We start from the raw sequence: 17792 nt of genomic DNA, 5'->3' as shown, positions 1-17792 counted from the left end.
ACCTTCCTCAGGCGATCAATGCAAAGAAATAGAGGAAAACAACAGAATGGGAAAGACTAGAGATCTCTTCAAGAAAATTAGAGACACCAAGGGAACATTTCATGCAAAGACGGGCTCGATAAAGGACAGAGATGGTATGGACCTAACAGGAGCAGAAAATATTAAGAAGAAGTGGCAAGAATACACAGAAGAACTGTACAACTTCACGACCAAGATAATCACAATGGTGTGATCACTGACCTAAAGCCAGACATCCTGGAATATGAAGTCAAGTGGGCCTTAGAAAGCATCACTACGAACAAAGCTAGTGGAGGTAATGGAATTCCAGTTATCTCAAATCCTGAAAGATGATGCTGTGAAAGTGCTGCACTCAATATGCCAGCAAATTTGGAAAACTCAGCAGTGGCCACAGGACTGGAAAAGGTCAGTTTTCATTCCAATCCCAAAGAAAGGCAATGCCAAAGAATGCTCAAACCACTGCACAATTGCACTCATCTCACACGCTAGTAAAGTCATGCTCAAAATTCTCCAAGCCAGGCTTCAGTAGTACGTGAACCGTGAACTTCCAGATGTTCAAGCTGGTTTTAGAAAAGGCAGAGGAACCAGAGATCAAATTGCCAACATCCACTGGATCATGGAAAAAGCAAGAGAGTTCCAGAAAAACATCTATTTCTGCTTTATTGACTATGTCAAAGCCTTTGTTGTGTGGATCACAATAAACTGTGGAAAGTTCTGAAAGAGATGGGAAATACCAGACCACCTGACCTGCCTCTTGAGAAACCTATATGAACGTCAGGAAGCAACAGTTAAACTGGACATGGAACAACAGACTGGTTCCAAATAGGAAAAGGAGTACATCAAGGCTGTATATTGTCACCCTGCTTATTTAACTTATATACAGAGCACATCATGAGAAACGCTGGGCTGGAAGAAGCACAAGCTGGAATCAAGATTGCCGGGAGAAATATCAATCACCTCAGATATGCAGATGACACCATCCTTATGGCAGAAAGTGAAGAGCAACTAAAAAGCCTCTTGATGAAAGTGAAAGGAGAGTGAAAAAGTTGGCTTACAGCTCAACATTCAGAAAACGAAGATCATGGCATCTGGTCCCATCACTTCATGGGAAATAGATGGGGAAACAGTGCAAACAGTGTCAGACTAGATTTTTTGGGCTCCAAAATCACTGCAGATGGTGACTGCAGCCATGAAATCAAAAGACGCTTACTCCTTGGAAGGAAAGTTATGACCAACCTAGATAGCATATTCAAAAGCAGAGACATCACTTTGCCAACAAAGGTCCGTCTAGTCAAGGCTATGGTTTTCCCAGTGGTCATGTATGGATGTGAGTGTTGGACTGTAAAGAAAGCTGAGTGCTGAAGAATTGATGCTTTTGAACTGTGGTGTTGGAGAAGACTCTTGAGAGTCCCTTGAACTGCAAGGAGATCCAACCAGTCCATTCTGAAGGAGATCAGCCCTGGCATTTCTTTGGAGGGAATGATGCTGAAGCTGAAACTCCAGTACTTTGGCCACCTCATGTGAAGAGTTGACTCATTGGTAAAGACTCTGATGCTGGGAGGGATTGGGGGCAGGAGGAAAAGGGGACAACAGAGGATGAGATGGCTGGATGGCATCATCGACTCAATGGACGTGAGTCTGAGTGAACTCCGGGAGTTGGTGATGGACAGGGAGGCCTGGCATGCTGCAATTCATGGGGATGCAAAGAGTCGGACACGACTGAGCGACTGAACTGAACAGAACTGAAGGGCAGGTCCCTGTGCTGTGTTCCAAAATCCGAGGGTGTTCTTTGGAACTCAGAACAAGTCTTCCCATAGGAAAGTTAAAAAACACAAAACTAACATGAAGGGCACTTAGGTTCCCATGCCCGTCCACAAAAGCTTTTTGAGTCCATTGGTACACCACAGGCCCCAGCCACGCTGTGCTACCTTCTGCAGGGAAAAGGCCTCCCACTTCGCAGCCGGTGGGCCGGAAACACGGCTCTACCCTCCTGCCTCTTCTAACCAGCTTTTTTAGAAACCATCTGCTTCATCACAATAATTCACAGCAAATCAGTAATAAAGTTCATTATTCCATCATTTGTGCTATCACAGGTTTAAAATTACCATTTGGCAAGCTTTATTTTGGAAACCAAGAGGAAGAGCATGTGTCCGCTTGCCTCTGTCTTTTCATGTCCCTGGAGCAGGAGTGCATTGAGTACTTGGGGTTGGCCAAATACAGGCCACCTGCTTTTTGATTTTTTTTCTCTCATCCTTTTTATTGGCAAGAAGACACATTAAGTTCTGTGATGATAATGTAAACATTGCAAGCATCCTTTAACAACCAAAATTTAGTCATTTCCTTCGTAGTTTAGATAGTTGGGCAATTATCTCACAGTCATGTGAAAATGAGAATATTTCAATTACAGAAGCTAAATTCCCACTACAAGAGGGATCAACATTCAACATCTTTTGGCTGTAAGAAACACTACTTTTTGTGCCTATAGGACTCCCTGGATCACAAATATTTATTTTAAAATACATTTTTTTTTTTTTTGGTAAATGAGGTCTGATGGACTCATGGTCAAGTTCATTGTTCACATACTGTCCAGTGTACAACAAGAGGACTGAAAAAAGCTATGACAAGACTGTGTATCCTATACAGTCTAAAATATTTGCTCTCTGGCCCTTCACACAGTCTGCCAATCCCCGATCTTAGAAATGACGGGCAAACTTGTGAAAGTTAATTTCTCCCCAAACTAATTAAGGAGAATCAATATCCCAATATATAGGACCTTCTATTCCTAAATCCTCTTTCTTCTTTTTGCCTCTATCACTTAAGGTTTTTAAATTTTTCCTCAAAAATTTCAAAGCTTATATGAAAATGTAGACTAGAAAAAGCACTGAATTCTAGAATAAATTTTAAAGGTAAATTATCTCATTACAGATCAGAATAAAATAGCATACATGTAAGTGTTAAAGGAAGCTACAAAAATAAAGCTTATACTATATTAAAATATTTTAATTTACAAATGGACTTGTTACAGAGATTGCAAAAACTACACTATGAATAGCTTACAAAATGTACAAAAAAAAAGAGATCCAAGAATTTTTAAACTGTTAAATACTCAGGGAGTCCAAATCCTTCACTTAAAAAAATTTAAACCCTCGATGTTCAAAGAAACATATTATACATATCATGTAAAACTAGAGTCAAAGAAATAAACAGAAGTGTATTATATTTACATAAACAATAACTTTAAACAACAGAGGAATGCTGTAAGTCCCACAGAGCATAATTGAATTAAATTCTTAAGTTGGAACTCATTGAACATTTAAAATTAATGTGAAAGTCTGAGTGAAAAAAAAGGGATTAAAAGAAAGAAAAAGAAGGAAAAAGGCAAAATCAAACAGAAAAACGTCAGTATAAAGTGAAATAGAAGGGGTTAAAAGAGATGAAAAGACACACTTTCTAAATTAATTATTTCCTCTTTATTGCCAACACTTGCAACTATTGTGGCAAACTCATTTACCCTCACCCGCTCCACTGATGGTGTCAAATTCTAAACACTGGCAGTACATGCGGGCACAGAACATACTGTAAAGAGTAACGAAACGAACGGTCTCCGCCTGCGGGTCCGCAGCCACAGCACCATGCAGAGCTTTCTACCACCATAGAAATGTTCTCTGTGTGCTGCTGAATACACAGGCCACTGGCCACCTGTGGGGGTCAAGCACGTGTCATGTGGCCAGTGTGGCTGAACAACTGGGCTTTAGACGTTGATTCACTTAAATCTACAGGCTGCACGTGGCTAAGGGCTCCAAACCAGACAGGGGGCTGAAGCGCTACAAGGTAGCTTAACCGATTGCCACTGCCTTTCAGAAAAATAAACCGCTTCCTTTGACTGAATATGAATTCACTAACCTTCCTACTTGGGGGCTTCTCAGGTGGCGCCAGGGGTAAAGAACCTACCTGCCAATGTAGGAAAGGTAAGAAATAAATCGCATGTTTGATTCCTGGAGTGGGAAAATCCCCTGGAGGAGGGCATGATAACCCACCCCAGTATTCCTGTCTGGAGAATTCTGTGGACAGAGGAGCCTGGTGGACTATGGTCCAGAGTGTCACAAAGAGTCGGACACAACTAAGCGACTTAGTGCACACGCGCACACCACACACACGCACTCCCTACTTAGAAGCATGTTATGACTTCCGTTCACACAGGTATATACAGGTCCTCCGTTTTCAGTAACCCCATCAGATGTTCCTTCTTTTTCCAGATTTACAACATGAAGCTCCTTTTCTCAGATATTAAGTACAGTATCACTTTGAACCTGTCATCTGTGTGAGATTTCATAAGCAGAGTTGCGATGGTGTAAAAACTGCTTCACATGATACATAATCAAAATATTTTACCCCTCTTCTTAAAAAAATTAGAGTCAAAACACCAAGAACCTGGAGTGCTGGCACACAGCAGGGAGAAGGATCCAGGAAGACAGGGGGCACTGCTGGAAACTGAGGGAAGACATGGCATCAAAGCAGATGGGGCGACCCATGAATCACCGAAGATACAGAACAGAATGAGATTTGGGGAAAAAAAAAAAAAAAACTATTAAATTGGCTACAGGCCCATCATTCCTTGTATGAAAACTCCTGAAGCCACACATATGTCAGGACTCAGAGACTCAGTGCACCACAGGTAACACAGAACACTCCCAAGGATCTGCCACCACGGTCTGTGGGTACCTCGGCCCCTGGGTGTTCAACCACATCTATTTCCAGTGTCCAGTGTCCATCTCTGGCCCAGACCTCCACACCAGCTCCCAGCATCAATTAACTGTCTCACAGACACTCTATAAAGTCCACAGGCACCTATTCAGCAAATACTCAGAGTGTTTACTATGTACCAAGCCCTGTTTTAGGTGAATATCTTGCCTGGAGAATTCCATGGACGGAGGAACCTGGCAGGATGCAGTCCATGGGGTTGCAAAGAGTCGGACAAGACTGAGCGACTAACACCCACACACACACATTGTTTGAAATGCTTATCCCCTAGACATGCTCCCCACCCCCAGGCTTCCCTATGCTCAGAAATTCTGCTTCCATTTACCTTACTGTTCACACCAGGAACCTGGCGTCACCCTGACACCTTTCTTTCCCATCAATCACCAAGTCCTTCCACACGTGCCTTTTAAATCTTTCTCTAATCTATTTGCTTACTCCATCTCTGCACTGCTGTCACCCAAGACTAAGCCAGTGGTCCTTACCCAGAAGTGGTCTGGCCCCGCAAGAGACATGTGAAACTGTCTGGAAACAACCATGGTTGTCACAGCCTGGAGAGGAGAGGCTGCCAGCATCAAGTGGGCAGGAGCGACGGATGGTGCTTAGCATCTTACACGGCGTACAACAGTCCCGCCCACCAAAGAATGATCCAGTCTCAGCCATCAACAGCACTGAGGCTGAGAAGCCCTGCTTTGAGTACATGAAAGAGTGATGCATACCGAGGATTTTGCTTTTATATCAATTATAGTCTTGAAAAAATGATCATAATTCAGAATAATTTTTAACGTGGTAGAATGCTATTGGGCCCGATTCAATTATGTTGGAACCTGTTTTGTACGTGAATAAAGTGAGCACTTACTTGTGCATGTTCTCCACTCCTATTATGACCATGATACAGTAGGAAATTCCACTTTGTACAAGAAAATGTAAGGCATACCTGTAAAAAGTAAGAGCACTGTTAGAAGGGTTAGAAGGGCCTACACACAAACATCGAGTTGAAATGATTTAGGATAAAAAGGGCTTATGCATAACTCAGAACATTCCCAGAAAAAAAAACAAGGAAGCAAAACCTCCAAAGCCTAACACTCTGTGGATACCTTAGAGGAGTCTCATCTTACAAGCCCCACAAGGGCTGGAAAACTAAGAACTCCAGAAAGCCACACTTAGGGGCTGAGCATCCCACATTTCCCAGCTACACGAAAGCTCCATGGGGTCCCATTACCGCTTTTCCATTACTAAGGCGCAAGTATGAAAAGGAGCAAGAAACTGGGACTTCAGAATCGTCCTGACGGACGTCACTTAATTGTTTACCTGACTGACTGCGCCAATACAGCTGTGGATCTGTGGTAGTCTTTGCAAGTGTTACTTACAAAAGAGCCCAAAATACCAAATATCAGAATTCATTTAAAAGCGGGTTCACCCAAATTGATCTATTCTGAAAACACAATGGCTCGAGTCAAATAAGTGTCCTTATACAAATCTAGTCAATCCTTAATTTGCAGTAATCCATCTATGGAACACTCTCACGGAAATAATATAGTGTTTTCTAATGTTCTTATGTAGAATTGGAGAAGGCAATGGCACCCCACTCCAGTACTCTTGCCTGGAAAATCCCATGGACGAAGGAGCCTGGTAGGCTGCAGTCCATGGGGTCACTAAGAGTCAGACACGACCAAGCGACTTCACTTTCACTTTTCACTTTCATGCATTGGAGCAAGAACCCGCTCCAGTGTTCTTGCCTGGAGACTCCCAGGCTCGGGGGAGCCTGGTGGGCTGCCATCTATGGGGTCGCACAGAGTCGGACACGACTGACGTGACTTAGCAGCAGCAGCAGCAATGTAGAAATACACCATTAAATGAGAGAACTAATTTAGCCATCCATTTCACAAAAGTCAGGCAAAACATGATTTAGATCTCTGGTTTTAAAATCCATTCCGGGGACTCCCTGGGTGGTCCAGTGGTTAATACTCTGCCTTCTAATGCAGGGAATGTGGGTTCAGTCCCTGACTGAGGAACTAATATCCTTCATGCTACGCAGCTAGCTACTGAGCCTTCGTACCATGACTAAGATCCAAGCAGCCAAATAAATAAATACTTAAAAAAAAAAAAAAAATCCCTCCAAACTATCCCTAAGATTGCGCACATGCACGCATGTGCAAGCACACACACAGATGCAAAATTTCTATTTTCTTTCCCCTTTGACAGCATGAATAATGTATGAAAAAAATGTTGAAATCATTGTATACAATTTAAAGTATTAATAAAGATCTTAAACTATGATTAAAATTACTTTCTAACCTAAGCATCATAGAATAACAGGCACCTCCATTGTGAAAAGCTACTTAATTACTTTTAACTTTCCACAGAAATGTTACAAATAAGAAGTAGGCTCCAAGACAGGTATAAAAGAGACTTATCTTACCCATTATAGAGAGTTCATCTGCCTGTCTCTGCCTCTGCCTCTGCCTAACACACACACCCACACACAAAGAAACACACACACACGGAAACAATGTTGGCCTGGAATGCTACTATATAACCAGAAAGCCACCAATCAGAAAAACATGTGTGTCCATAAACTGAAACAAAAAGGAACTAGCTACTGTGCTAAGCTCCCTTCTGCCTATTATGTCTTTCAGACCTGACCACCATCACTGGTTCCATTTTACAGGAGAGAAAAGTGATGCTAACCAGGCTGAATAACGTGTCCAGTCACAGCGCTGCCAGGCTGAGGCACCCACCGTGGAATCCAGGTCTGTCTGGATTCAGTCTAAGCTCCAGTCCACTACCCTGCACTGCTGTCAAACAGCTAAACAAGTAATTAAAAGTATAAACTAATTCTCAGTTAAAAGAAATTTATAGATGATGGTTCAAAAAAAAAAGCTGAGGCCAAATACAAGTAGGTAAGAGTCAATTATATTTAGGTAACCACTAACACAGTCTTCCAAAAGACAACTTGTCAAAATCAATAGGAGATAGGATTGCCTTTGAGGCTAACAAAACAAAGTGCTAAAATGCAATCCAGAAGGACACTCTACTTCCCCACTTATATCAAGTAGCAGAGAATTATCTTTTACCTGATGCAGAGGCATAAACAATCTTTTCCCAAAGAAAGGAACATAAGAAGTTTCTCCTTCAAGGAAAGAATAGAGTATGCTTTTTTAAAATCCTAGTTATCACATATAAATTGACATACTTATGACCACTTGACCTCACGGTGAGCTCCTCGGGACACTGGGATAGAGTATCTGAGAAGATATCACAGCAAGAAAGCACCCTCCCCCATCAGTAAACACCTCTCCCTCCAGCAGGACTCCCAGTCACACGGGCCCAGGAAACACGGATGACATCTCGGTCTTCTCTGTGTCCACAGACCACAAAATGAAGGGTGTCTGGAGCTGGTCACTTTGGACAAGCCTTCCCCACCCCTTACAACATGCTGCTGAAAGTGGAAATGCAGACATAGAGAAAAGACTTTTGGACATAGTTGGGGAGAGAGAAGGTGGGATATTAGAGAGAATAGCATGTAACCATATACATTACCATGTATAAAAGGGACAGCCAGTGGAAATTTGCTATATGATTCAGGGAGCTCAAGTCAGGTGTTCTGTGACAACCTAGAGGGGAGGGATGGGGAGAAAGGAGGGAGGGAGGTTTAAGAGGGACAGGACATATGTATACCTGTGGCTGATTCATGTTGATGTATGGCAGAAAACAACACAATATTGTAATTATCCTCCAATTAAAAATAAAATAAAATAAATTTTTAATGAAAAAAAAAATGCCAACAAAATACACGTTGAACACTGACCTATGTATGGGTAAAATGTGTAAAGTGGAATATGCTTGAAAATATTGCAGAAAAATAAGTTGAGGAAAGAATGAAATAGGAATGGTGGAATTTTAACAATTGTTGAAGCTGGATAATGTGCCTTTGAGGGTTCATTCTATTATTTTCTGTTCTTTTTGCATTTGAAAAGCTCTGTGATACAAAGTTAAACACACACACATACACACCCATGGCATGATTTAAGATAAGTTTAAATAGAAATCCCCTGAGAAACTGAACAAAACTTTGATGTTATCAAGGAAGGGGAGAAACCATGCCTAGATCTGATTTAAGAAATCACACAGAAACCCAGGGACTCCACACACGCCTACCACTGGCAGGGCCTATCAGAGGACTGGTCACAGGGCAGCAAGGCCGAGAAGGAATAAATAATCCCTAATTGAATTTTCATGAGTTTCTAGGACACATGTACGGTTGCCAAAGGGAAAAACTAGATTAAGAAATACCAGTATATTTCAGCCCTGCTGCTGCTGCTAAGTCGCTTCAGTCGTGTCTGACTTTGTGCGACCGCGTAGATGGCAGCCCACCAGGCTCCCCCGTCCCTGGGATTCTCCAGGCAAGAATACTGGAGTGGGTTGCCATTTCCTTCTCCAATGCATGAAAGTGAAAAGTGAAAGTGAAGCTGCTCAGTTGTGTCTGACTCTTCGCGACCCCATCGACTGCAGCCCATCAGGCTCCTCCATCCATGGGATTTTCCAGGCAAGAGTACTGGAGTGGGGTAAGAATCAAAAACAACCTCCCAGAACAAACACGGAGTCATCGTCAAAATCTACAAGTCTACAACCCCACAACAGGAACTACCCTAAACATCCATCAAGCAGCTGCAATGGCATTCTCTCAGGGAATCTACATCTCAAACAACAATCTGCCAAAGAGCAAACATAGCCAGTGAGCCAGCAGCATAAGCTCTCAGTTAAGAAGGAGATGGTGAAGGACAGGGAAGCCTGGCATGCTGCAGTCTGCAGGGTCACAAAGAGTCAGACACAACTGAGCAACTGAACAAGAAGAAGAAGGAAAATTCAGGAGGAATCACCAAGAATCCTTCTGAGTACCTCTGCTGTTTAGCCAAGACACTGTGCTTTCCTCCTACAACCACCGTCATCTGAGACAAAGAGGAACTACGGTGTGTCTGTATTTATTACAAGAATAGTCCTGATAGTGAAGAAAGGAGCAAAGTGGAAGAAACACAGACACATGGAGCATCTGAAGGGCCATAAATAAAAGCTTTCCATTCATAAATAATTCTTCCCCACCAAAACCAACCCAACCAAAAACCTCATTCAGCTAATGGCAGAATATAAGAAATGATAACAGAGTTCTATTGATGGGCTTTACCAGCCTCTTACAAGCCACTTGCACAGAAAGGAACAAGTTATTTTAAATGGTTCATTTGTTCCTGGCATAAAAGATCTCAAAATAGGTAGAAGAGCTACTCATGACAGAATAAAATGTCTTAATGTCTTTTTTCTTCATCTGTCCTTTTTCATAAGTTATAAACAGTAAACTATCCTCTGAGCCCAAATTGAAGAGACAGAGCCCACTTTCCACTCTTTATCTTTTCTATTAAAAATAAAAAATGTAAAACGTTATAGGTAAATATAAGGGCAAAACTCTACATAGTGTATTTTTCTACACACTCAATTCACAAAGACATCCAAAATCTTCATTAAATATGATCAAAATAATTACTTACCATCCAAAGCAAAAAAGTGCAAGATAAAGGCCCAAAAGGGTAGCAACGACATGTCTTATAAAAGAGCTAGTTTTGCTTGAATGTAGGTAAGTTCGAAACCAAATGGCTGCTAGCAAGGCAAAGAGTTGGCACACTACAAAGTTGACCTGCAAAGAAAAATTAAAATTTTGTATTAGCAACACAGACTTGAATTTTTCATTTGATGTTACATTAAAATTCTCATGACAAAAACACCAAAGTTACTTAAAATTAAGATCTTCCAGTTTGCTAAAGAAACGAAAACAAAAACCAGGGCGTCTTTCCCAGGATGACAGCCTCAAGTTCAAAGGGAAGGGCTGATGCACACGTCAGTGCTACACGCAACAGGGACACTGGTGCCCAGCGTGGGAGAGGCTGCGAGGGGCCCGGGAAGAATCTGGAAGACACGGGGATGCAGATGCAGAAATGGAAAGCACAGAGTACCACATGGTTAGAGGGAAAGATAAACTTATTTTAATGACTTGGGCGACTCTGTAACTGGTCGACAAGAAGGGTTCTGAGCTTCTAAACTCCTCTGGGTTAAGATCCAGTCAAGATCCTTGAGAGTATGTGGGATGTACCCTCTGCCGTTAGGAGTTTGGTGGCATCCCTGCCAGAGGAGTCAAGGGGATGCTGCTGGTCTAAAGCCAGCGCTGAGAGGAACTACGTATCTCAGCTCCAGGGGCCTCAGGGACTGGTCCAGGAGGTCAGCAGGTGAACAAGAGGAAGGAGCCCCCGGAAAGCCATGAGAGAAAGCGACCACCGCTGAGCCCATCAAGGCCAGTCCTTAAACATCCTCATAACAATAGGGACAACATCGCCCTCGATTTACAGGAATGATTTACAAGCTGGTTAACAGGACTGCGGCTCCTTTTTCTCCCTTCTTAACATTTCTTTTGCCCTCATAAAATGATTTTTTTAAAAAAGACTACAAACAAGCCTCTCCTGTGGTATTAAAGACTCGAGAAAAACCTCCTTTTCTGTCTCTTACGAAGTAGGTTCTCCTAGAACACGAAGAAACATAGGTCTTAAAATCTACAAATAAAAGAAAACTCCATTTGACATTAGGAACCTGTAAGAAACACACAACAACAACAAAACCACTGTTTCAGAAAGCTAAATTAGGAATAAATCACCCGGCCGTACGTCAGTGCCGCCACAGATCCACAGAGATATCTCTGCCCAGAGACACAGAGAGCTATGTGCTTTTTCTTGCATTACAAGGAGAAAAACAGTTGGACATTGTTGTACATTGCCTGAGAGACCATTGTTCTTTGAAACAGTTAAACTCAGTACAACCAAAATGTCATTCCAACAGGTTCTAATAAGCACTTTTTTTTCTCCTAAAGGGTTCCAAGAACACTTTTTTAATTAAGCGAAAAGTAGATATACCAGAAAAATGAATACAGACGTTAAGAATTATTCACATCTACAAAGCATCCTACAGTTTAAAAACTTTCTTTCAAATATGTTGTAACGAAACAAAAATGCATGGAGCATCTATTCTGGGCAGAGCATAGGAGTCATAAATTGCATAAGTCTCACTGCCCGCCCTGGATGGATTCAGAATCTAATGAAAAAAGGAAGCACGTACACATGGAAGGAACGTCAACTCAGTTATTAAAGGCTGGGCAGAAAGCACTTTGAGAACACCCTAAAGGAGCGCGCGTGAAGGAGTGGCTCACCGAGCAGGTGACATGAGCACAACGACAGCGGGGCGCAGGAGGCACCAAGGCCGCGCGCCCTCCCTCTCTTTTCGCACTTGTCTAACCTAAGACAAACCGTGAGTTACTATAGAAGCATTCCAGAACCACCGCACGCAGAATTCTGTTACCTCTATAACCATTCGTTTCAACACACTCATGTTACAGGTAAAGAGAATGAGATCAGACCTCACACTCCAGACACTGAACAGGTATCTTTGGGGACAGGCGCCAAAGTCGACAACTCAAAAAGAAGAACACAGGTCCCAGTCATCCTCCAGGGGTGAGAACCACGGTGGTGTCAGAAACAAAAACCAAAGAACCCAAGGTGAAGGAAGCACTGGGTGGTGCGGAGGGAGGAGGGAAGGGTGAGGGGTCAGAATGCGGGAGCTGGTGGAGGGGGCGGGGTTCAGGATGCGGGGACGGGGGAGGGGGGGAGGGAGTCAGGATGGGTGGGGGGCGGGGGGGGTCAGAATACGGGGGGCGGGGGGGGGGGGTGGGTCCGGAATGCGGCGGGAGGCGGGGGGCTCTGTTCGGAGACAGTGAGGCTCTGCATGCCACGAGGAGGCACTCAGGGTTGAGGCCATGCATGATGCAGAAACACAGGTGATTTAATGAGTGAGTGATGGGACCCAAGCTCTGTGCCCGCCAACCGGAGACAGAGCGAGGGGTGCACGGAACTGGCTGGAGGCCGTGGCTGGTCCGGCCTCCTTGAGCCAGGAGGGCTGAGCGGGTTCAGAGAAGGCTCAGGCCGTTGGGGCACCGACCGGGGCCTGAGACGCCAAGAGAGGCTGCCAGTACCAGGGGACGGAGACATGAGCCCATGCGGGGCGCAAGGGTCCAGGGGAGAATGAACCCCCCTCGCCTGCGCTCAGTCCCAGAGCATGGGGCGGGAGTTGGGGCGGGGGAAGGCCAATGCATACACTTGGGGAGCATGTCTAGGCCCTCAGAGCAGATGGGCGTCTGAAAGTGATGCACGCAGCAGAAGAGATGGGGGACCCAGGGCAGAACCCCACAGCCTGCAAGCCATGGCCCGGCAAGGTCAGGGCTGCAAGGACAGCGTGCTGTGTGGAGCAGGGCAAGAGGAGGCTCATGAGGCACCGTCAGGCCACAGGGAGCAAGAGCTGAGACCAGCCGCCTGAGTTGGCAACTGCAGCTTCCCCAGGGAGCCTGGTGACAGCACGTCCAGGGCAGAAGGCCACAGATGAGCAAGCGAGGTCTCTGGATTTAGATAACCCGGCGGTGAATAATTCAGACCTGATCCACGAGGGGCCAGGACCACTGTGCAGGGGACAGACACCTAGATGCATAAAGCGGGCTCCTGCTCCAAAAGCACAGAGAACTAGGGTTCAGCTCGAGTGCCCGGGAGTGAACCCCGGGAGCAGGTGCCGTCGATCACCCTGATGGGAGGAGCCCGAGGCACACCTGGTACCCAGGCCTTGGAGAGCCGGGCTGCAAAGGAGACGGATTCAGCCCATCAGATGATGGTGGGAGCTCCAGGAGGAGGGACTAGCACAATTGATATCAAGCAAAAAACCTCTAGGACAGGCAGGTGGGAATATCCAGACTGTTCCTTTATACAGAAGGAAAGGGTACACACCCAGATGTCCAAATAGCACTTGTGAATTGAAACCATGTCTTAGTCATTGTTTCATGTGTGGGGTAGGTCAGGGGAGGCAACGCATGCTGGAGAGGAGAGAGAACAAGAAGGAAGGGACCTACAAGGCCGGGATGGAGACCCAACGTGTGCGGGCACTCTCCCCTGCTTCTATCCTTTGATCCGTGAAACGTGGGGCTGCTTCCCCAGTTCACTCCACCAGCTCAAGGACACCTACAGTAACAGTGAGCACCCCAGGCTCCAACCCACGTCTGTGTCTAGGCTGCTCCCCGGCTGCCTCTCTACTTCTAGAGAACGTTCAAAGGTCCAACTTGATGGCTAAGGGCAGGACCACAGGAATCTGTGATCTGCAAAATACGTCCATCTGGTTAACAAAATGCCAACACCTAATACACACAATAACACACACACAAGCCTGTGTACACTTGTTCCCGCTGTTATGGGTCAATCCTTCGCACAAGTTTTCTTCCAAATGGAAAGAAATTTAGACTGAAACAACTTGATGTTCCTTTTTTTCAACACCATTTTTCTGAAAATATACCTACACAAATGACCTGATGTGCCTTCAAAGAAACTGCCCCCAAGAAGTTTGGGAGTGAGGCGGGTGAGAGGGGAAGCAGGGCACAGGACAGAGAAAGAAGCAAGGGTGAAAACTCTAGCTCATTTAAGACTCCTCTGTAACACTTCCCATTTTATACAAAAGAAGCCTTTAGTGAAAAGTTGCACACAGAAGTACCTAATAAAACAGCTGTTGTAGGCACACTGGAAGATGCCTTCTAAGGAGCATGCTTCACATGAGGGGGTGAGAGAAGAATTTTCTTTGACATGAAATGATATGGTTCAATCTCACAATTAAGGCAGTGTCCATGCACACAGGCTTAAAGCCTGCTCCTCGGTAAATTTATGCCACTCCAAAGAAATAGCAGGGCTTCCCTGGTGGTGCAATGGTAAAGAACCCGCCTGCCAATGCAGGAGATGAGGGTTGGATCCCTGGTCCAGGAAGATACCCTGGAGAAGAAAATGGCAACCCACACCAGTATCCTTGCCTGGAGAATCCCATGGACGAGGAGCCTTGGTGGGCTGCAGTCCATGGGGTCAAAAAAGAGTCGGACACGACTGAATGACGGAACAACAACAAAAGAACTAACAGTAAGAGTCACTTATTTTTAAGGTTATTCGAAGAAATTATTAATAATGCTCTAAAATAAATTTATAAAAGCATTTAGGGAAGGAAGGGTCCAAGATAGTGACATCAGAGGAGGACCTCCTCCCACGGACACACCAAACCAACAGCTACACCTCGTATGAAAAAATGTGTAAACTGCCTCCCATGCCATACAAGTTAATTAGCTCCACGTCAGAGCTCGGCATTCCATAATGAGCCAACAACTGACTTACATGAAGAAAAACCTTAAATTTCAAGGCAGCTCAACATGAAGGGCAACACTAGAAAGACAAGTACCACCTGATGTCACGTACATGTGGAATCTAAAATATGACGCAAATGAATCTATCTACCAACAAAGGTCCATCTAGTTAAAGCTATTTTTCCCCAATAGTCAGGTGTGGATGTGAAAGTTGGACCATAAAGAAAGCTGAGCACCGAAGAATTGATGCTTTTGAACTGTGGTGTTGGAGAAGACTCTTCAGAGTCCCTTGGACTGCAAGGAGATCCAACCAGTCCATCCTAAAGGAGATCAACCATGAATACTCATTGGAAGGACTGATGCTGAAGCTGAAACGCCAATACTCTGGCCACCTGATGTGAAGAACTGACTCACTGGAAAAGACTCTGATGCTGGGAAAGACTGAAGGTGGGAGGAGAAGGGTTTAACAGAGGATGAGATGGTTGGATGGCATCACTAACTCGATGAACATGAGTTTGAGTAAACTCTGGGAGTTGGTGATGGACAGGGAAGCCTGGCGTGCTGCAGGTCGTGAAAAATCGGACACGACTGAACTGAACTGAAGTGACGAAACAGAAACAGGCTCACAGACATAGGGAGGGAACAGACTTGTGGCTGCTGAGGGGGAGGGTGTGGGGGAGGGAGGGATTGAGGGTTTGGGATTGGCAGATGCAAACTACTATATACAGAATGGATAAACAAAAAGGTCCTACTGTATAGCACATGGAACTATACTCAGTATCTTGTGATAAATATGCATATATGTATAACTGAATCGCTGTGCTGTACAGAAATTCACACAACATGGTAAATCAACTCTACTTCAATAAAACTTTTTAAAACGATGTGCAATACTCAACAAATAACAGAAGTACCCCCCAAATCAGCTACTGCCTCTGTATCTCTATCAGTGGAAGACAAATTATATCTAACGGTACTTTTATATCAGTATAAAAGGCTTTTGGATAGCACACTTACATCCTCAGCCACTGGCTCACAAGGCAAACAGGCTGTCTTGGGGAGACCCTATAGGGGCAGAGCTGGGGAAACGAGGCACAGAGCCCGTGGACAAGGATCAGAGGGGTCCTCGAGGCCCCACAGACACAACCTGTAGCATCCTCAGCACTGTGCTTGTATCCAGGTAAGTGTAAGTCCAGCTGTTCAGTAACCAGCTACACCGCTGACTAGAACTAGATTCTTGAATACTTGCTCCAGAATTTTTATTCCCCTAGTCTGAAAGTGAAAGTGAAGTGAAGTCGCTCAGTCGTGTCTGACTCTTCGAAACCCATGGACTGCAGCCTACCAGGCTCCTCTGTCCATGGGATTTTCCAGGCAAGAGTACTGGAGTGCGTTGCCATTGCCTTCTCCACAGCAAGTATATACTGAGGTTTTAACTATGTTCTGGCACCCTGTTCCAGAGCAGTGGTTCTCAAGAGTTTATTAATAGGGTGGCATCACCTGGAGGGTTTCTTTAAAGATTCCCGGGCTTCCCAGGTGGTGTGAGTGATAAAGAACTTGCCTGCCAAATGCAGGAGACGTAAGAGACGTGGGTTCCATACCTGTTGGTAAGATCCCCTGGAGGAGGAAATGGCAAAACACTCCAGTATTCTTATCTGGAGAACCATGGACAGAGGAGCCTGGTGGGCTATGGCCCATAGGGTCACAAAGAGTAGAAGATGGCTGACAAGACTAAGCACACACACAGCCCATCTGCCAGAGCTTCTGATTCAGCAGGGCTGGGATGGGACTCACAAATTTACATTTCCAACAAATGTCCAGGTGAAGCTGAAGTTGCTGATGGGGTCACGTTCTGAGAACCACTAAGGAGCATGATCTGACAACTGTATGCTGCATGAAATTCAGACGACAATCCAACAATTACACAAGAAAAAACTACCAAGAGTGAAAAATGTTGCTCTGAGAGAAAAAAACATGGTGCCCAAACAGTGGAGAGCAGGGGTAGCGGGATATATGGGTAGACAGGGTCCTGCTTTCAGAGGAAGGCAGGTCTGAACTGGAAATAGACTAGGGGCTTGGCTGGGGCAGGGGAGTGGCCCTCCGCAGAGGGACACATAGCGGCCGAGAACGAGGAGACGCCACGCACCTTCAAATCAGTCAGCGTGGATAAGGGGATCAGGGCCAAGCCTTCAGGCAGGGGCGCGAGTGGTAGGGTGGGTGGAAGCATCGCCATGGCCCAACTAGGCTCCGCCTGGCGGCTGGATCACGTGGAGGCTCCAAGCGGTTGGAAAGTCAGTTAACTTGGGCCGCTGGCCCCCAACCCAGGCCACCCCACGGTTCGCGAGACGCCCCCAGCCCACATCCCACCAAGCCCGCGCCTGGTCTGAAACAGAACTTCAAATTCTTTTTTTTTTAATTCCCCAGGCAAAGCTGGTATGCTTTATGTTTCAGAAATGTGTCCTCATCAACCAACCTCAAAGTCAAGTAGATATGATGGAGCCCAAATGCAATGCAAGAACCATTCTTTAAATCTCTAGGAAATAATATAAATTAAATCCACATAAGATACCATTATATACCAGATTGCCAAATGTTTCGAAGTCTGACAATACAGGTGTGGAGTGATGGGGTCTCTCACACATGCTGACCCAAACACTTGAGGGCACAGCTAAGCGTCTTCTTACAGGACTATAGCTACAAACTCCCTGTGACTCAGCCAGGCCACTATGTAGGGCCTGGAGACATGATCAAGAATGTTCGGAACTGTGCT

General features: G+C 45.0%; 1 protein-coding gene across 2 annotated transcripts in view; it reads right to left on the bottom strand.

The window, feature by feature from the left end:
* The window catches only part of MBOAT2 (membrane bound O-acyltransferase domain containing 2), a 108011-nt gene that overhangs the window by 49423 nt on the left and 40796 nt on the right, over positions 1-17792 (bottom strand). For both annotated transcript variants that reach the window (XM_019970729.2, XM_070799163.1), the window contains exons 2-3: positions 10320-10465; positions 5636-5713 (exon numbers count right to left, since the gene is read on the bottom strand). In XM_019970729.2, coding sequence (XP_019826288.1) covers positions 5636-5713; positions 10320-10465 — 224 coding nt within the window. The remainder of the gene's footprint in view (positions 1-5635; positions 5714-10319; positions 10466-17792) is intronic.

Source organism: Bos indicus, chromosome 11, assembly GCF_029378745.1.
Source record: "Bos indicus isolate NIAB-ARS_2022 breed Sahiwal x Tharparkar chromosome 11, NIAB-ARS_B.indTharparkar_mat_pri_1.0, whole genome shotgun sequence".
NCBI classification, from domain to species: Eukaryota; Metazoa; Chordata; class Mammalia; order Artiodactyla; family Bovidae; genus Bos; species Bos indicus.
This window is presented reverse-complemented; position numbering and strand designations above follow the sequence as displayed.